This window comes from Lathamus discolor, chromosome 2, assembly GCF_037157495.1.
Source record: "Lathamus discolor isolate bLatDis1 chromosome 2, bLatDis1.hap1, whole genome shotgun sequence".
NCBI lineage: Eukaryota > Metazoa > Chordata > Aves > Psittaciformes > Psittacidae > Lathamus > Lathamus discolor.
The window spans coordinates 152,141,635-152,163,710 of NC_088885.1; the positions used below are offsets into that span (position 1 = coordinate 152,141,635).

The 22,076-nt window shown below is 35.6% G+C and overlaps 1 protein-coding gene across 2 annotated transcripts in view; it reads right to left on the bottom strand.

Annotated features, from left to right (window-relative positions):
- Positions 1 to 22,076, bottom strand: part of LOC136008975 (dynein axonemal assembly factor 11-like) — a 45,187-nt gene continuing 23,111 nt past the window's right edge. For both annotated transcript variants that reach the window (XM_065668993.1, XM_065668992.1), the window contains 7 exons: positions 21,257 to 21,442; positions 18,338 to 18,415; positions 16,036 to 16,101; positions 14,514 to 14,583; positions 13,569 to 13,664; positions 7,012 to 7,097; positions 1 to 284 (listed from right to left, as the gene is read on the bottom strand). In XM_065668993.1, the coding sequence (XP_065525065.1) occupies positions 98 to 284; positions 7,012 to 7,097; positions 13,569 to 13,664; positions 14,514 to 14,583; positions 16,036 to 16,101; positions 18,338 to 18,415; positions 21,257 to 21,442 (769 nt within the window). In that variant the 3' untranslated portion in view covers positions 1 to 97. The remainder of the gene's footprint in view (positions 285 to 7,011; positions 7,098 to 13,568; positions 13,665 to 14,513; positions 14,584 to 16,035; positions 16,102 to 18,337; positions 18,416 to 21,256; positions 21,443 to 22,076) is intronic.

Genomic DNA, 22,076 nt, shown 5'->3' on the forward strand with positions numbered 1-22,076 from the left:
TTTCCAACTTCAGCTATGTTATATTTATTTTACACAAAGGGTCATGAAAACACCTCAAGGATATACAATGTATATAGAGGGACTATTTCAGAATGTTTCAAATTAAGAGAGGAACATCTTCATTATTTTCAAAATCAACGTAACTATTCTTAGTCTGTGCAGTCTTCTCTGGTTGTAGCTTAATAGGTCCCAGTCCAATTCGTTCTTTTTCTTGGGTTATCTTTGTTATATCAGGGAATGAATATTTACTAGGATCCACTTCTAATTTCTCAACTTGTCTGCCCCTGAAACAAGAGGGAAAAAATGGAAAGTACTTAATTTCAAATACAGCAGAACTATACTGGGTGCCTGTTTGTAAACATGTTGGCTTTTGTGTGAGGGTTGTTACTGAGTCCAATTAAACCAGGATTAAGGGTATTGTAACTTGAAAAATGATTGTTATAAAAAATCTCAGTGTAAACACAGGGAGTACTACAAAATCTCAGAGATTTTAGACAAAAGAATCCTTATCTTACAAACATCAGAAGTTCATTTTTTAGCTAATTTGCTCTATATCAGAACATGGTGATTGCTGATATCACATTACAAAAGCTTGGCTTTGGATGTAAGACAGGGTTTTTTTAATCTAATTGGGTATTTTGTTCTTTTTTTTCTATCTGTTCCTTTTTTAACACAATTCCTTCTCACTAGCTGTCTATTCATTTCTATGTGACAGATTCATCTTTGGAAAGTAGAAATGCTTTTATATAGTGAGAAAAAGTAATTATATGGAATTATTTGCTTTTATCTGCTAACTCTTATATTTTAACATGGTCAGAGGTATAACAGCATTTCCAGATTCTATTGCTATGAAGGTTTTTCTTTTAGATCACACTTAGAAACATGTACAGGCCACTCATTAAGGCAACCCATCCACAGCATATGATGATCAAAGATATGAAATATACTTTCTGACTTCCAGCATTTAAAGCCACTGCTCTTTTGTAGTAGAGGAGCTCAACAATGAAATAGAAAAATCTAGCCTGTTTTCAGGTAATTTGTAACTGTTTACATGAAAAATAGCAAAGTGGAAATTTAGCTGTATAATAATGTTCTCATTTCTGCAAATCCCAACATTATTTGTACACCTTCATACTAATTTGCATTTTATACTGAGTGCTACTTTGGGTCAAAGTTCCAAGCTCAGCATTATGAAAGACAGTGCGTCACTCTTCAAAGATGTGTGAAAACTCCGTGTTTACCCAAGAGATCAGAAAGGTGCATTATTAGAACTAGAATCAACAAAAAAGTGGCGAAGTCACTGGATGAAAGGATGCATTTCTTTGATGATAACACAGGTAATGAAAATATGTAAATAACATCTATTTAAAGATTTTTAACTGAAAATACCCCATCTTCAGCTGTTAAAACAAAGAGAAAGGTTTGCAAAGCAGCTTCCAAATGCTGCCTGTGCTTCTCCATCCAGGCTCTGGGATATATGATCAGACATCCAAGCCCGTATCTGTGTGCAGGATCTCTGTCCCAGAGAAAGAGAGATGCAGAGGGATTCCGGGGAGGTTTCATCCCCTCCTCCCATGCTACACTGAGGAAAGCATGACTAACTGATTCAGTCATCAGCCTAACCACCTCATTCATCAGCCTTATGCCACTAGATTTTTCTCGTGCTATGGGAATTATTTGATCATTTTGCTGAGTGGCAAACAACTGCATAAGCACCCTGCTTTAATAGAATCATACAATAGTTACGTGGCACAAATGAAAACTACTCAGAGAATTATATGGGTAATGAAGACAAATAGAAGAAAACTCCTTTTTCTTTACCCTGAATGTTCTTCAATTTATAATACTACATAGTTTACTGAAGCAAAAGTGGATTCATTTTGTAGTAACACTTTATAAAATGTTCATCCCCAAAACATAAGAGACATTTTTGTTTCCTGTGTAATTTATGATATGTGCTGTGACCTGGAATCACTGCATCAGTGGCTTTTGAGGGAAATCACAAAGAATGCACACCCTGTCTATAATCTTAATCTAATCACTAATCTGAGGCACGTCAGAAAAAGCTAAAAAACATAAATATGCAATTGAATTCGACTCATGTTAGAAAATATTTTCCTTAATTTGAAGTATTTTAATTAGTAGTGGTATTTTACAACTCTCAAATTGTACAAATTGCTAGTCATGAATATACAATAAACTATGGAGTTTGACTAGATTTTTGCTTAGGAGCAAACTAAATTCAATACATGAGAAATTAACTAACAGTGACCATTGAAAGTAACAGTCCATATCAACATAAAAGCATTATACACATCTATCATTCTCAAAATGTAATTTGCACGTTATCTAGAAATATCTATTAGCAACAGACAATAGGAAAGACTGAAAACCAAGCACAGGTGCTTCCTCTGCTGAGAGTCTGCTCCTATCTTAGTGTCATCTATACAAAAAGAGGCTGGGTATTGGTGACGTAAGACTAACCAACTGAAGCTTCTGGGAAGAAAGAATGAGTTTTAGATCATCCAAACATTTTTTATGTATAATTCTGCCTAGCGGAATAAAACTAATCATGTCACTGAAACTCTTCTATGAGCAATGGTAAAATAACAGTGATGAAAACAATAACACTTCTTGAAGGACCACCTACAGCACGTCTCTGGCAATTTCAGTGTTCCCAAATTATTTCAATGTCAGGTTAAAAGAAAAAGGAAGTTCACAGTTTTTGGCACTGTTACCTGCAGCTGAGTGTTCTCCACTCAAGGGAAAATTATGGCCTCAAGATTGGAACACCATATGAAAATAAATAACACTAGATTAAATCCTTTCTTTTTTCCTGGCATCTTTTCCCCTTAGGAAGGCTATTTCTATCTCCACATAGTTCAGTGATTCTTTTAACAAAGAAAATGAAAAAACTCCACAATAAAGTCAGCCCTTCCATTTTGCATAACTATAGCAAGCTGCTGAACAATCTGGTGTGTGATTGAGCACATATCTGATAATTTGATATTTCTTGATAATTTACACTTTTGTTCACACAGTTCTTAATCCCCATATTTGCTATTTTAATGACTTGACAGTTACATTCCCCTGTTTCAGCTTCTGAATTTCAATAAAATTTAGATTACTAAAGCTTTCTCATATGTTTGATCCAGAATATGTGGGTTTTGACATCTGATTGAAAGTTTCCTTTCTGGCATCAGGATTTCCAAAGATATTTACAAGTCACAGCCAACAGCTTTGGAGAGACACTTATTCCAGTCTTCTAACATTGTGAATGAAATGGCAGAAAAGTTATTATCATATTAGAAAAAGTGCTAAAAAATCATTTTCTTGAATAAGAAAATAAAGTTATTCCAGTAAATGGAATTATATCTTATTTGGGAGCTTCAAGAAAGACAAATCCTTATTTATGTATGTTAAAAATTGATCGTGAATGTGTGACACTTGCCATAGTCTGGCCTCAGCTTTTGAAAATACAGGCTTAGAAAAATCTACTAGGTAATCTAAGTAGATAATTATGGTTTTATAAATACTTAGAATATTAATACATCTTTCATTGCATAAGAGGTCTTTCAAATCTCCCTACATAGATACAGTCTGAAATGAAGCTATGACTAGAGTCTTCAGTCAGTGGATCATTGGGAAGATACGAATGCACAATGACTGGTAGACTCAAATTCTTTTTTTCAAGGACAAGTCAAGAAGAACTAACAAATCCTTAGTAAAGAATTCTGATTAAAGAAAGGCTGATGATATCTAGGCCATTCTGTTCTAAAAGACAAATGCATCTCACAAATAGGATTCATCAGATTGAGAATGTATATAATACCTGCACCTACGTTTCTCAAAGTTAGACAGAAAATCACAGTCACTGTGACATTTTCAATTTCACTGTTACATCCCTTAGCTCCTTTTGCACAATCATTTCAAGATACTAATTTTGAACTGACCTTGTCTGTTAGCAAGAGATATGCTCTAACATACACCTACATGTGCAAACTGATCCTGAATTTCTCAGTCTGGCTATAGTATCATCCTATTTTCACTCCTTGATTAACCCAGAAAAATAAAAAGCACTGTTGAATTTGTCAAAGTTGACTCCCTAATGTGCAAAAAAATAGTGAAGCTTACAGTGAAAACAGATTTTATCCTAACAAGGTGACGAGACTTTGTTTACAAAGTTACAGAGTGTTACAAAGAGACTTTAAAGTACATCTCTGCCCTCAGCTTTTTGTCCTTGTCACATATGCACAACTGGAAATTACTTCAGACTGTAGTGATCAAGAGTTAACTGAACAGAATTTGTAAGAATACTTTTTTCCAGAAGGGTACGTTTCTGAAGTCTCCTCACCCTTATTACAGTTATGGATTGCTAGATGCCTTTGTGTGCAAAGTAATTTTTAGTCACTTATGAGACACCCCACCTTTTGTTCTCATCATTAATCAGATGATTGAGATGTATACCCTCCGCTTTGATCAGCTCCAGGCCTCTATGAGAATGCAAATGAATCTATACTTTAATGAATAAAACCACCTTTTTAATGTGTTGCTTAGTTCTACCTAACTCCACTTTTGGGTCAAGAAGTAAACTGATTACAACTCCTGTAAGTCCTCCTTTCCCACACAATGTAACTTGCTTTGTAAAAATTCTCAGTACCTTCATGACAGTTATCAAACTGGTAGCCAGAAAACTTGACACAGAAAAAGGTATCTTTCATGTATTCTTAGGTATCTTTCTTCAACTGAAGGAATTCAAGTGTGTGTATATTTACAATTAGAGACATGTTTATATTTTTCTTTCTTTTTTTCTTTTCAATTTATTTTTAATGTTAAAGGAAGAACAGCCTAAACCCAAGGGTATGAGACAAGAATTATTGACTTCATGTAACTTAAGATTTCCACTATGCTCTCAGAAAAGTCAGTTCCTACACCTGAACTTCACCTATGCAACTGTGATGGACTTAACTTCTGTACCTCAGAGACGAATTGTGAGGCCAGTTACAGTAAAGAATGGCATACTCAGCGACTACATAATGGAGGCTTTGTAAGTATAATAAATCAATCTGTCAAATTCCCCCCATAGGAACTTGTCTCTTTGAAGGTTTGAAATACAATTTTTTATACAGCCACAGAAGAATCTCTCTCACATGGCAGAAGTAATAATAGTATCATCATGTAATCTAGCTAACAAGAGTTAAAGAGATTTAAAGCACTGCATTATAGTTTAGCAGATTATATGTCTGATAGCATTTAGCTAAGACATCTGTAGCTGTCAAGTGTAATCACTGTAATGAATGTTCTTCTGTAATCTGAGAGACAACTATTCAGCAAATTTTGAACATCTGGCTAGTCAGCTACTTTACAACTAAAAAGAGGTCAAAACTCACTATTTTTAGTACGAACTGTAATTCAAAGGACTTTTTTCCTATTTCTATTTTTGTGATATACGATTCCTGTAATATTTTAACACTAAGACTTATATTTTTCCTTCAAAATCTGTGGTAAGCATATTCATAACTACATAAAACTGCATTGAAATCAAAGAGAAATTCATGAAGTATCACCATGCCATGGATTATCTTTAGTTCATCGCCTAGCAGGAAAGGAGACCATTTCACATTATTGCTTCCATTACTTCTATATTCCCATTATTACTACTATTACTACTATTCAAACACTTACTGTGTAGCCAAAGCTAAAGGCACACTGACAGTTCAAAGGAAATTCATAATCCTAATCACGGGTTTACCAACTCTTGGTTTTTAGCAGAATCAAATTTTGAAAACAAATTATGTCAGTTACTTAACAAAGAAAAATCTGATTTTCTCCTGGAAAAAAAGCTGACTTTTTTTTTTTTCAGAACTGATTTCTTTTAATGTATCTAATGCTTTAGTTGTACTTCTATGGGAAAGAATTATTCTTTTTGCAAAGTAGATTCATTGAATAGGACTATAGAACAGATTGGGTTGGAAGGGACCTTTACAGGTCATCTAGTCCAAGCCCCTGCAGTGAGCAGGGGCATCTTCAGCTAGATCAGGTTGCTCAGAGCCCATATGCATCTTTTCATCCACCACAGTCCTCCTCCTCATGGCTTTTCTCAATCTTTTAATCCCTCAGCCTGTACTGATAATGGGGATTGCACCACCCCATGTGCAGGACCTCACATTTGGCCTTCCTGAACCTCATGAGGTTCATATGGGACCACTTTAGCTTATCCAGGTCTTTCAAAATGGCATCCTGTCCCTCAGGTGTGTCACTGTTGCCTAAGAAAAGGATACAGTGCTTCTGCTCATGAAGAATCTCAACAAACTCTTGCCATCTCCCTGTTATTTTCCCATCATCTAGGTCATTCAAGAAAAGAAGTAATGACTGATCTTTATTAAAAATAAGACATAACAGCAGTATACTAAATATTGAGACCTATGATCCCTAATGCTATTTTTGTACTTAGGCCCAGTCTACATCTACAGCAATGGCTAATAACACTTGCTAAGAGTAAAAACAAAAAATAATGCATCACTGATACGTGATTCCAGCAGTCATTAACTGTGAGACTTCAAGAGCAGGTTATAAAACCTTGCAGAACTCCTTTTCAAATATTAGTGCAGTAGCTCAACCAGTAGACTAGTGCAAAGTAGTTCATGAGAGGGATTCATAATCATTGCTTTCTAAATGGTTTTCAGACTTGAGTTGTACAGCAAGGAGCTCTGCAGATGTAATTCTCAGCAGGTGATTTAGTTTTAGTATATACCAGCTTAATAATATGAATAAGCTGATAGAACAAAACTAATAGGCAGAAATAAGTGCTTTTTTGGCTCTGCTGCTGGAGCAGATCGCTTTATAAACAGCACCAGGCAGGCTATTAGCTTTTAGACATAGTTTTACTCTATACAAATCAATATTTTCATACTTTCAACAATAACATAATAAGAAGCATACATTCTGGCATATGAGTAACACATGGACAAAAAATAAAACGAAACTGATGAAGAAGAAAAAAGGAATTACCTTCTTGCATTTTTTTGCAGAGCACTGCAGTCAGAATGCTTAACTGAAGCTGCTGCTTTTTGCTTAGGCAGGATTATTCCTTTAGCCTGAAATAAAAATAGAAGAATAATTCTAATAGAAGTTGATACTTATGCTCACAAGCACTTATATAATCTCTCAAAAATAGAAAAACTAAGAGAGTCTGAATAAATTTTCTCTTGTGACATTTACTTTTCTGTCAGATTTTAACACTCTTCACTCAGCATGAAACACATGCATAAGGCAATTTTAACCAAATCATCTGAATGGAATTATATTCAAATATATATATGAGTCTATATATAAAAATTTTAAATATATACATCTATTTGTATTTAAATATATGCTGTCTTGTTTAGTACCATGTTAACAATGCACATTACTGATTTTCTCCACAGTAACTAACTGGTTCATGATGTGCCTCTCACTTACATTTCAGTTCTGGTATCCATGTGCTAGTTCAGACATTTTAATTAAAAAGTCAGCTGCAGTCTGGACACTTTAAAAAAGGGACAAGTGACCAGAAATGGACAAATGACCAGGAATTTCATCAGCTCCTTTGCTAAAACAGAATCTCAAGTTCAAAATCCAAGTGAATTCCCCTTCTCAAAGAAAACATGTCCATCACTGTTCTTTGGAAGATGCATTGCTGACAAAAGGAAATCTCATGGCAAAACCGTATCTCTCCCCTCTTAACAACATCATAGCAGAGGGACCCCTTAAGCACTTGACAGGAAGGAGAACAAGAGAACAGGAACTATGCCAGATAGTAAATTTTATTGACTATTTCTTAGTGTAATTGATTTGAAAATAGTCTAGGTTAGAAGACCAATGAAGTTAAAGTCTCTGTTCTGAAATATGCCAAATATAGGACAGAGCCTGTAGCTTCTGTTGTACATTTCTGAAATCCATTGGGAAGAGGCTGATCCCCTCTGATTCTGTGTTTATTCTGAAAGAAAGGCTATTCCTTTGGATCTTCCCTCTTTCCTCAGGAGTCCCTCTAGTGTTCTGTTCTTTTAACAATAATTCATTCCTTTGATCCCCTTGAGATTAATGTTCCTTATTTTGCCCTCAAAGCATACCAGCAAGGATGGTGAGTAAATTTACTGATTCCACAACCAACAGAAAAGGTTTCCTTGACAAGAAATGATCCTGGCACTTAGGGAAGGGTTAGGATTTGCCTAATAAAACATCTATTACTGATTATCAAGTAGCTTAACATAGAAGTTCTCCTGTGCAAAAGATGTCCTCTTATCCCTATTCAAGAAAAAAAAAATAGAAGTTATATTCTCTAATTATTCTTCTTTTTGAAACACAACTCCATATATAACAATGGTATATGAGCTTCACCACACCAGTAGCTGGCTGACTGACATCTCTTAGCCATGGTGATGGTGGTCAAGTGAGGAGAGCTGTTCTGGAAAACAGAACTACCATAGTTTCAGCTGTGCCCTGGCTGACTGACATCCCTTAGTGATGGTGATGGTGGTCAAGTGAGAACAGCTGTTCTGGAAAACAGAACTACCATAGTTTCAGCTGTGGCCAAAACCAAGATTTTGGGCTTAACAGAAAGACAGCTGTCTGAAATTTAAAGCCTGTGATATACAGGAAGATGGACTAAATTAATATAATGCAACTTTCTGAAAGCTGTTCTATGTAACTCTTTCTAATATTTGTATTAATCAGCAAACAGAAAGAAGATTCCTTTTAACATCATTATCAGAAAATTTTAGAAATTGATGTGTTAAGTAGAATCTGGAATGAGTAAAGGGAATAAAAAAACCTAGATTTTTAAGCTAAGTCAAGCTAAGCCATCTTTTCAGTCTGCATCTTTTTCCTACAGTGAATCTCTTCTACAACAGGAATTCCACTGAGCAACAGAGTTTCCCTGAAACACATTTATTCTGAAGGATGAATAGGCTTCTAGTGTTCCGCAGCTGTATATCTCCACACACCTTTGATGGTAATGAAATATTCCTGCATTTACCATACCTAGGTAAGAGAGAATTACATAATGTAATTCTATCAAATAACCTTTCCACTGACATGCATAATATATACCACTCCTATTTTTAAATTAATTAAACAATCTAGCTCTCATTGATCTTTAAATTTCTAAGTGCTTTCGAAGGGCCAGGCAATAAAAAGCTGTCAGAATTCATTTGTGACTGCTTATATAACAAAAATAAATAATCAAAAAGTCCAATTTTTTTCTCTCTGATTCATTAAAATAAGGACAATAAAGTTTTAAAACACATCATGGAATGTTTCAGAACCCTAAATGAAAACTGCTTGTTAATAACCCTGGGTTTTGATGCTTTCTCTCAGACATTAATTAAAATGCTATTGGTGTAATCTACTGATGACATTTTACAAAATCATTGATTTAATATGCCAATTTTGGTCAAAGTCTATTAAAGAAACTCTCAGGTTTTAATTTTCCTGCATCATCTGCAATGATGACACTGCCAGAGCAGAGAGGTTCAACATTTGAAAATCATCATGTCACAAATATTTTTCCCAGAAAATGAGGCATGTCCAATGTAGTCGCTATCAACTCCTTATTCATACAAAATCTCTGTAAGACGATTATTACAGTATAAACACTACACTTTAGAAGTGTCACTGTATCATTCCACTGAATGTTGTGTCCTTCAGTTTGTTTTGCTGACCTTGCAAGAAAACATGGGTAGATGCTGCTTCAGAAGGACACCCATTCTGCAGTGATTTGCTGTGCAGTAAATAGTATATTTAAGAAAAAATGTTTCCAGAAAAGAAGGTGAAAATTATTTGCTTTCTTTTATTTCACATCAAATTTATGATCTCCATCATTTGTGCTATGGCAAGGTCATCCGAGAGGCAAGGAAAGAGGTTTTTGTTTTCATTTTAAGGCTAGGGAGCTGTGATCAGGCTGGAAGACAAATGGTGAAAGGTTTAGTAACCTGATCAGAAACTGACTAAAGCAAGTGAAAAACACTTATTGAATTCAGTTCACTGTCTGTTCTGTTACTGAGAGAAATCTTTTCAGGATATTATTGCAAGCATATTATAAAAGACTATTTTTAGTTACCTGAGGAATGTACTAGGTCATTTATCTAGTTGCAAATAATTTTATTTTGATAATAATTGTTGATCAGAAACAAAAAGTTTATATATCATAAAAAGGATATAACATAAAAAGGACATGGAACTGTTGGAACAAGTCCAGAGGAGGGCCACGAGGATGATCAGGGGACTGGAGCACCTCCCGTATGAAGACAGGCTGAGGAAGTTGGGGCTGTTCAGCCTGGAGAAGAGAAGGCTGCGTGGGGACCTCATAGCAGCCTTCCAGTATCTGAAGGGGGCCTATAGGGATGTTGGGGAGGGACTCTTCGTCAGGGACTGTAGTGACAGGACAAGGGGTAACGGGTTCAAACTTAAACAGGGGAAGTTTAGATTGGATATAAGGAAGAAATTCTTTCCTGTTAGGGTGAGGCACTGGAATGGGTTGCCCAGGGAGGTTGTGAGTGCTTCATCCCTGGCGGTGTTCAAGGCCAGGTTGGATGAAGCCTTGTGTGGGATGGTTTAGTGTGAGGTGTCCCTGCCCATGGCAGGGGGGTTGGAACTAGATGATCTTGAGGTCCTTTCCAACCCTAACTATTCTATGATTCTATGATTCTATATGGTGCAATATAGTCATTAAGCTTGTGTTCACACTCATAAAACCTGAAAGAAGTTGCATGAATGCTGTATATTAGTACCTTAGTAGAAGATTCATATTAAGTTCTTATCAAATTAGTGTTCTCATTGTTGATAACCTCAGCCATAATGTTCTGGAAGAAAAGTATCTCTTGGCCAGTTGTTGCTAATCTTCATTCATTGCCCTTTGATTCACAGATTACATCCTATTAATACCAATAAAATTTCTATGGATAGAGACCCTCTGAAAAGGATATGTATCTCAAAAATGTAACTCAAGCATTCTAATTCAGTTCTGGGGAAAGGGAACAGACCCTCTGACTGTAATAGAGAAGAATAGGCTAGCATCCGTTACATGCAGTTGCTGTTATGTAGCATGAATCCAACTTTGGTCAGCAAATCCATGAAGTTCACAGGATCACAGACACAGAATGGTTGAGGTTAGGAAGAACTTGTGGAGGTTATCTGGTTCAAGCCCCTGATCCAGGCATGGCTACCTAGAGCCCAGGACCATGTCCAGATGGCTTCTGAATATCTCCAAAGATGGAGACTCCTCAACTCATGCCAGTGCTTGGTCGCTCTCACAGTAAAAGTGTGTCCTGATGTTCAGAGGGAACCTCTCATGTTTCAGTCTGTGCCTATTGCCTCTGGTCCTGTCACTAGGCACCATGGAAAAGAGCCTGGCTTCATGGTCTGTGCAAACCCTTTCAGGTATTTACATGTGTTGGTAAGATCCCCTTGAGGTTTCTCTTCTCTAAGCTGAACAGTCCCAGCTGTCTCAGCCTTTCCTCATAGGAGAGATGCTCCAGTCCCTTCAACATCTTGGCCCTTTGCTGGATTCTCTCTAGTTTGTTCACGTTTCTCTTGCACTGGACACAGTACTCCAAGTGCGTCTCACCAACTCTGAATAGAGTGGAAGAATCGCCTCCCTCAACCTGCTGGCAAATATCCTAATGCCACCCAGCGTACAATTAATCTTCTTTGCAAGAAGAGGACATTGTCTCTACAAGAGGCATACATTCTACAAGAGGCTCATGTTCGACTTGGTGTTCATCAACGCTCCCAGGTCCTTTTCTTCAAAGCTGCTTACCAGGATCCAAGTTTTTGGATTCACTGACAATGAAGATATTAGACCATGCAGTACTCTATTCATGCATATCTCTCTGTGTCCCAGCTACACAAGCAGTTTTTGACCAAACCAAGGCAAAGCTCAGAACATCAACTCAGTTATTCTCTCTCCTCAGGTCTCACAGCTATCTGTGAATCATGACATTCTGAGATGAAGCATTCTTCAGACCCTCAGACTAGGTAAAATATATAGGTGAAATAGAGGTGAATTATAAAGTTAGTAATGGAATACAGGCAGTTCTCAATCACAATATGAAGAAAGGATATTCATTTTGCTGATTTGGGTATGACTTTCTAGGCAGGCAGCAGAGTTTACTATATCCAGAGATTCTCTGAAACATTTACATTTTCTAATGCACTGATTATCCACAAAGAGACTAGTAAGATGCATGAGTAATGGAAGTATGTTATGGGATAGCAAACTGATAGCATTTAAAATATCCAAAAGACAATTAAATTGTAAAACTGTTCAGCAACATTTGAAAACAACATTATTCAAAATGGCAAATGTCGAGGCCTCAGTTTCAAAGCAATAAATTTAGGAAAGCCTAAATTATCATATGAGTGAATTTTGAACATTAACAAAATATGGATCTTAACCAAATGAGTACAGTTTTCAGCATTCTTCAAGTTCCTGGTGAAACTGTGTGCTTGATGCTAGAGAGACAGTTTGTGATTTAATGAGAGGCAGTCCATGTAGGGAAAAACAGATGGCAGGGGACTGGAGTGTAGAAGAAAACATAGAAGGTATAGAACCACAAGAGGAAAAAGACAAAAGCTGAAACCTGCGCTTTCAGTTATTTTTTTAGTTCAGTTCTAGCTACTATTTGCGTAGTCTTAGAATCAAATAAGAGCATAAAGACAAATAACTGACCCCAAATAGCAGCTGAAGGTTCCTCCTTCAGAAGAAAATGCTGTAATTCGTGTATCTTGGAAAATTCATCTGTGGCACCATGTCCCACTGCTACTACCCAGCAGAGAAACTTCCTAGAGGCCACAAGGGTAAAGCTAGAGTACCAAGACTTTAATTTTTTTCCTGGAAAATATTGTTACTCTATTTCTGAAAATCAAAAATATATGCTGTAGTCCTAGAGGACTTAAAAGCACCCCAACCTTCCAAAGCAAGGGAGGAGCAAGATGCTGAAGTTTATTAACCCCTCCCATCTTCCACTGGACCAGGTTGCTCAAAGCCCAAATCAGCCTGGCCTTGAACACTGCCAGGGACGGAGCAACCACAATTAGATTCTCTTCCCATGAAGATCACCTGAGACATGAGACGAGTACATCATCTCCATCTTTGAATCAAATAATAATCTTAAGTGCCACATAATTTTTTAGTAATTGAGTTGTATTTATTATTTCACAGGTGAAAAAGCAAAGTAGGCAAGTTGCTTATTTTCAATTATTTAAAAATCTTATACAGTTGCACAACACTGCATGTTTTGCAGAATCTCTTTTCATATATAAAAAGCTGGTTCCATTGAAAAGAAAGGAAATAGAAATAATTTTATTAATACTGATTTTCACAATGTTCCTTTAAAGGGATCTTAAATCCTAAGGTTTTGCTCTATGATTAATTTTTCTCTGGAATGCTGCTTCCTTGGAAAATACATCCTGATGGGAAAGGCTGGACTGAATAACTTTAGCTAGCTAGATGTTACTTGTAACATTCCCAAAGTATTCACAACATTTAAGTATCTTTGTATAATGCCTCTTCAGATTATTTTACATACCTTTGGCATGCTGATAACTAAATGACCGGTTGTTTGTGATCTTTTAGCAGAGCTGCTGTCTGGCTTCACTTCCTCAGGGAGCACAAACTGAAATGGCTACAAGAAAATGTGGGGTTGAAGTATATTATGCTACAATATCTGGGTTTTGTTGGGTTTGTTTTTTTTTTTTACCTGTACAGAACACATGCAGAAACATCACTATCATATCCTTTGATCTTAAGGACAGTAAAGGTCTAAATCCTCTCACTTTATATATAGTATTACTAACCCTAATAAATTATTAGCATGCTAAACAGCTTTTACTTAACAAGTATAGTCACATATATATTCCTGAATTGTTGTCAGACCCAAAGTGACATTTCTAAAGAAGGTTATGAAATGACACTTGGCTTATATTAGCAATTAAATAAGAAAGATTATCCAGTCTATTTTAGATGTAAAGTACTTCTGAAGTTTTGTTTATGCAGTTGGTACAGTCAAAAATAGGGATTTTGGTTTACTGTTTGAGTAACTTGGATTTTTCAAAAAATGGATGGTAAAACCAGTGAGAAGACAGGCAAGTGGAATGACATTTTAAATGCCCTTTAAAAGAATATACATCCATTTGTTTCTGTCAGCTATGAATTCCAGATTGTGAAATTGCTAAATTCTAGCCTAGGGCAACCAGCAAGCTCTCTTCTTAAGTGAATTATGGTGCACTGTGTGGGGGAGAAACAAGAGAAGGAGAGAAGAAGAGAGAGTGAAATTTCATTTCAGGCTTTGCACATCTTCTGGTTAGGACTTCCACAGTTTATGTGTGGTCTAAAATAATGCAAGTATGAAAGAACTTCTTCTGCATAGGTGCACACAGATGGTAACTCATAGAAGTCAGACCCAGAGTCATCTAAGTAACTATAGTAAATGTTAACTCTTGGTTTGAAATGAATGTAGCAGGAAAACACTAACCTTTCCCTTCACCATTACACGTACATAAGTTGGCTGGACATCAATATCAAGCAGAGAAGTGTCCAAATGTCTTGAAGATGAAATACAGACAAAAGAATCAACTTACAATACAGTCCAGTAAATAAGCAGTGCAGACCATGTAGCTCTTTAATGGTGATTTTGCAGTTTATAAGCCACAAACTTCAATTCTAATTATCATGTGAAATACGTGTGTATTTCAAAGTGTTAACATCTTTGGAAGAAAAACCTGATCTTCCCTTGTTTTCTTAGAATCTTGATTAAAATAACATCTGAATTCTGTCAAGTCTACCACATCAGTTATTCTATAACTACAAGAATTCAAAATCTTTGTGGCAAATGGTCTTTTGTCTATTAGTTTAGCGCTTTACATTACTATGAAAATTAATCTATTTACTATTTAATATTGCAAAATTATTTTGCTACTTTTGTTTCTGAAGGCTTAACTAGTAAATGTATGGTAAGAGATCTTTTTTTTTGGCCAGAATTTTCTGGACACCCGTGAACAGAAATACTTTGCATTTCTAGAAATCATAAAATTGTAGGTCTGTCAAACACAATTTGGACCTATTAAAGCTCCACTTTAACATCTGCTCTTCATCATGTGACGCATACCCTCATGTGAATGTACAAGTACATATTCTTTATTTCCCTTAATTTATAAAGTTACCTCTCAGGTGAATTTTTCAAGTCAACACAAAATATTATAACATGTCCAATATCTTATTGCACCTGAACAGATTTTCTGAGACTCCAAAAAAGCTAATTCTTAGAATTCAGAAATAGAAAGCAGGACTCTTTTGAGGGAAACCAATAAGCTTCAAGGGAAGAACACCTGGCATGAATTGTGTTTCTGTGCTATAATACTAGTTCAAGCTTTACTCTAACAAATTCTTATTATGGATAAATAAGCTTTTAGGTTTCCAACCCCTTCCTGAAGCCTGGGCAAGGCTTAGTAGTATATACCACCAAACAGTTATCAGGTTTCCTGGTACAAGCATATTTCTTCCAGCCAATTGCCTGGCACAGTTCAGGAAACAGCATGGTCTTTGGACTCTCTCCAGTAAGGAAGGAAAGTAGGACAAGGATACCCTATTCTGTCATAGGGAGGCAAAGAATTTAGATAGAAGGACATTAACTGTATTGGAGCACTTAGGGAAAAAAATACCTATAACCCTAATTTGCAAATAAAGAATGAAAAAGATTTTACATAAGTATAAAAAGAAAGGTGTGGAGGAAACCTGTCTGTGGACTTCAGGGAACATCAGCTGCAAAAAAAAACAACTGTTAAGAGTCCTCATTCACAGTGACAGAACAATCTGAAGGGTCTACGGTTTATTCAGAGTAATTTCTCCTGCACAGACTTCAGGACTGATTCAAGTACCCCCAATATTATTTGTTTTCCTCTTGAAAATTCCCAGTTACAGAGAGGAATATAATTGAACACTGCATATTGAAACTTCAGAATGGAAAAAAAAAAAAAAAAAGAGGAAATAAATCTGACCTGTAAACAGCAAGATCCAAGATGATCTGGTTGTTTTCTTCATCATCTTTCAAAGAGAAATGAAGCCTAATAATAATAACAAGAAAACCTTCAGGATAAATATAATTGGAGTAAATAAGCAAACATCACAGCATCCTTTCACTGCTAGCACTTTTAGATGAATACAAATACCATTGAGACAATACATCACATGATCATTTTAGAAACAGTTGCAATTTGCCTCATGAACACAAAAATATACTGGCATCTGAACCAAAGTCATTCTTTCATTCATTTTTTTGTTCTCCTCACCCAACCCTCAAGGAAAAGAAGACAAAAATACTGCTGAAGGTCAGTTAAAATTAAGCTCAGTCTGTCAATGCAGAAAGAGAGACATCTGCTGGTGAAATCTGCCTGCTTTACCAACATCTTCATAGCAAAAACAGTTCGTAGAAAGCATGAAAACCTGGAATTTGGTAATTCTAAACTTATCATATGTTAAAAAGAAAACCTGCATCTTTGTGGATAGCAGTTAGTTTGCCTAAAGTATACATATCTGCCTGTGCATTTCCAAAGTAATACATGATTCATACAATATCCCTGATATTGTATTCTGATACAGGCAGAATTTGCAAGAAAACTTACGAAGCTTTTGAGTTATAGGTATTTTTTAATGGAATACTGCAGAGAATCATGCTCATGCTTTTTTCTTTTATTGCATCTCTATGCAGATTTTGAGAAATCACTAAAATAGGAAGGGTGAAAAAGAGAAAAGAACTGTAAACTTTTCTAGGGGGAAACTTAATCAGAACTGAGGAAAAGAAATAGTCTGCTCTCAGCAGAGTTCCCATGCTAACTACCAAAAGAACACCCAAGAAGCTTGGACACCGCTATGGGCATTAGACTTCTACATTGAAGCAAAAGCTTTAGAGAACACTATCTGTCTACTTGTATCTCTTTATTTATGCCTCTCTGATACACTTCCAGATTGCATGAAGAGCTGTGATATTCTTGTTGAAGCCATGACAGAAACTGATCATTGATCTGTTACATGGGCACATCCACAGACTAAATTCTAATCCAGAAAACTTGGGTGACACAAACAGGACTGCTACTAACAGTGAAGCCTAGGGACTGTAATTCTTTTTAAAAGATAGCTAGACCTTTATTCTAAATGTCTCTGCTTTTTAGAGGTACAATCAAATTCTATGAGCATAAGAGTTAAACTATTTTAGACTTCTTTGAACTAGAAAAGAATTTTAAGTTTTTTTCAACCAACACATTTGTTAAAAAAAAAGAGGTACATCAGTACAATGGCAAGTATCTCCTGATGCAGATGGAATCAACAGGAGGTCTGCCACTACCTTTAGTTTTCCCTATCCCACTGAAAATCATGCACTGATCCTATAATGTAGGTTTTTAAATTCCTTGAATGTGCATGGATTTATAAATTTCCAAGATTTAGAAAACATTTTTCACGCAAATGATGAGCATGTTCTGAGCTTTGATTTTGCAGCTAGATCAGTCTGAAGACAGAAAATCTTGTTCAGAGGACAGCAGACAGGTACTTGGCCCTTCCCATGCCACTTTTTGATCACTCTTCTATAGAAGGCTCTTGGGGGAGCCATTTATAAGGAAACAACATCTGCACTGTCTTCTGTTCTCCTTTAGAAAAGAAAAGGTTGATTCAAGAGAAAACAATGATAACACACAGATGATATCTCTGGAAACTCATTCCATAATACTCAGGTGCCTTTGTCAATGATAAAATACAAAAAGACTTCCCTGCCTCTTTTGCTAGAGACCTCATTCAGTGTCAAAGGACCTCATGCCATAGAAGCTGATTACATATCCTTCCCAATTTTGAGAGGTTTTCATCTGTCATCAGAGGACTGAATAATTCTGTCCAGAAATATTACTTGGATGTATTTTCCCATGTTTAAAGTGGCTACTCATACACATTTATCTTTCTTCAACAGTCAAACTGTTTCAACTTTTTCCACTCTTAACAAGATGCTCCAAGAGAGCCTTGCCATAGAAGAAAAAAAAGTAAACCATCTTATATCTTTTACAGAAAAACAAGTTCTTCCAGCATCAAAGACCAAGATGTTAAATTAAACAACCTTCAACACCTCACTCACTGAAAACTAATTATTTTTCCATCATCTGCATATAAATTTAGAAGTCAGTTTCCACAACAGGAACCTAATTCTGCAACAAGAATTTGTCAGCATCCTTAATTTTATATTGCCACATATCTTGAAATAGTTGCCCGTATCAGCTGTAAAGAGGATAGGCTAGTTAACCTGTTAATCTTACATACTTAGGCACATTCACGTTGAGAACTTTTCCTTCTGAAGTGACCAATGTCCAAAGACGCTTCTCTTTCTTTTTTGATTCCCTTAACAAAACAAAGAAAAATGGTTTAAAATTTGACATTCTGGTATTTAATTTCAGTAGCAAAAAAAAAAAAAAAGAAGAGAAGAGGATTGTAAGAGGTAAGAATTATCTGGTCTTTGATATTAAAGCTACAATTTATTTCAGAAACAAAACAGGTTATAGCAAAAGTCTGATTGCACATTAAAAGCATTGTTTAAAGATGAGCAAATGCTTTGTAATATCACATCTTGCATTGATAATAACTTCTGCATGTCGCAGTGTCCATTATTGAACAGAAATATATCAAATTTATCTGTATATCTAAAGAAATCAGTGGATTGCTTAAACATATGAAATGGGATGTTTTTCTAGTTATAAATAGTCATACTAATCATGAGATATCATTCCTGTTAACTGATTCAATCCATGTGCAAGCAATTCTAAAGACATTACATACAGATTATTTGTTAAAAAATATTTACTGTATTTTTTTGTTGCATTCTTCCTTCAAATAATACAAAACATATTACTGATGGAGACTTCAGTCTTCACTATCCATGCCCAACTATCAGCAATTAAACTATAACTGACTTTCATTTGGTGCAAAAATAAGCTAACTTAAATTTATCTGTCAAGTTCATTAAGTCATGACACTGGTGTTTTCCTGTATAAATGTTTCAATCATGAGCAAGGAGAGGAATAGTAAAGAATCTTAGAAAAAGAAAAATCTGCTGGCACTGAGGTAAAAAATGGCTATGTTCTTTTTAAAATACAGCTCTGTAATTCTTGCTTTGCATTAATCCACTCTTCAGCTGGTCAATTAGTGTGTATGCCTACTTCAGCTGGCATAGAAAAAAAGTGTTTCTCAGACAACAACAATACATTGCTTTTTGTGTTCCCAAACCATTTACTTACTATAAATTCAAAATTAAGAGAACACTAAAAGTAAATCACTAATGAGGGAAATAAAGTATGTAAGGTTTAGACCAACTTTGGGGAAAAAAAGACATAAAAAATATTTGGTCTATAAATATGATGGATTTGAAGAAATAAGAACATTCAAGTGGAGCTACTGGAATGACTATGTAAAAACAACTTTTAATTAAGAAAGATTCACAACTACCTCTTGAGTTCAATACTATTCCATAGTATAAATCAGAGGTTTAATGGGATTTGTGGACTAGCATTTTCTATACCTGAATATCTACTTTTGGCATTGAAATGCAAAGTGAACTTTGTTCTAAAGATGCAGTTTTCAGAAATACGTCAGGAAATTATATCCTACCACCTTTTAGCTGTTAATAATCTGTTTCTAGATGATATCTGTCTGCTCATGTGAACTATTTCAAGTTAAATTCAGTTACATCACAAACATTAGAATTCAAGATAAGTTCTTTAACTTTGTGCTGAGATGAAAGGCCTTGTTCTGGCAATGAGCAGCTACAGGAGATCCTGGGCACCCTCCAGCTGCAACTGATTTTACACTTGTCTGAAGTTTCTTTGGATGGAACTGCAGAGACTCAATCATTTGGCAACCACCAAAGCTGCTCAATTTATTATCAGCTGTGCAACTTTAACACGGCTGGCAAATTTGATGTGTGCTAACATGTCATAGATCGGCTTAAATTTAGCACTGGTGTAATTGAGGTTATGACCATTTCTTACCAAAACCCTCATCCTTTTATACTGAGCAACTGACATTAAAGTTATATTTCGGCTCCTGTCCACCAGCAAGATTTGAAATTGTCATGGGAACTTTTCTGTTCTCACCTTTCTCAAAACCAATATAAAATGAACCATGAAAGGAATTTTAACTCCTTTAAATGACTTGGAAGTTCAGAATCAAATTCAGAAATTAATTATTCTGTCTTTATTGTAACACTATTTAAAATCTCCTTGAATATATTTAGAGGGAAGCATTTGGAACATATTTGCTTTTGACTAGAGTAGGGCATCCCCAAACACAACAAAATTCTAACTAGCTAGAATCTGGATTTCACAGTAGTTCTTCTGGGAAAGTGCTAGACCTTGAAGTAATAATAGCAACAAGTTATGCAGATTTCCAGACTTCTGGGAGAGTTCCCTGGGACTGACTTTTCAATACTTAGGCTTCATAAATCTTCTAAAAAGCATGCCTTTAAAAAGAGCAGCTAGAAAAATCTCTGGCACAAATGTTGTTATATAAGCAAAAAAATAAAGACGGAAAAAAAAAAGACATTGCTTACAATGTTTGTGGAACTGATAAGCCAGCAGCAATAAAATAACTGATTTTTGCTAGTATCTGCATTTATTTTCCATGTTCAGCAAAACCAGTGACAACTTTAGGAGGTTTGAAGGGCTTTTCAGGGGCTACACGTCTTCAGATTCCAAATAGCATAGATAGCATGAAGAATCTTATTACTTGGGATGAACATCTTTGATAAAACACATGAAGAAATTTTTAAGTCACAGAGAAAAGATGCCACTTGTAGCATGGCCTGTAGGGCATCTGTACAATGCTGTCTGCACCCTGCATAAACCCTTTCAGCAACAATATGAAACATCAAACTACACAAAACACATTAATTAGCTGACACAGAAGTGAAATTTCTAAAGTCCATAAAATGGATTTGGAAAGAGAAATTCTATTTAAAAGCAATATCTGAGGGGAAAAAAACACCATTAATTTTAGAAAATGAAGCAAAACAAAATGAAGAGTCTGAATATTTTGCTCATATTTTATAAGCGTATTTGCACAGCCAACAGGGATTTAAGCTGCCAGTTCTCAGTAACATTTAATGTGAGGCAGTCACCTTCCTCTTTTCTCTACCTTTGAAAATTTCCAATTTTTCAATTCATAGAATATAATAAAATAAAATCATACCTTACATTCTCTTTAGCTCTTCTTTTCTCTTCAATGTATCTGTGAGTTTCTAATCTAGATTCTGGCGTGTACGGTGTAGGCTCCTCCCAAAATCTTTTGTCTTCATCATCTTCAGCTGTTTTCCATGATTCTTGTTCTTCACCTCCTTCTGCCTGATGTTTTTCTTTCTCCTGTAGGGAATCTGGCCTACACAAGATCACATAGAATCATAGAATCATAGAATGGTTAGGGTTAGAAAGGACCTTAAGATCATCTATTTCCAACCCCTCTGCCATGGGCAAGGACACCAATGAAACAAAGGTAGAGTGACAGTATTTGCTAAAGAATTCTTGCAATAATATATCTTTTTAACCCAATACTAATAGCAGTATCATACCTACAAAGAAAAATATCTCATATATCCGGATAGATATATCTATGCTTCTTTCATCAACCAACAAAATTAATTTCAACATGTTTTTCATTGACTTAACTGAGCAGTGATACTATGGTTATGCCTAACTCTCTGAAAACCCTGATAGATGAACATGTTTAATTACAGGACCAGAACTTCCAGATATCCTTACAACTTACAAGCGAAAGAAACCTTCAGTCTGTGTGATGTTTAAACATTCCCAATATCACGCAGCAGAAGATTAGAAATTTATAGGGTAACAATATTTTACTTGGGCATCTCCTCAAATGCAACCTTAGAACCTGAATAATTTTTCTCCCTAGCCCTCAGCCTCTGTAATATTCAGAAATTCTCTGCCAATATAGAGAGAAAACTAGATTTATGATACAGCTGTGATATATGAGGACAAAGTTCCATAGCCAGCTC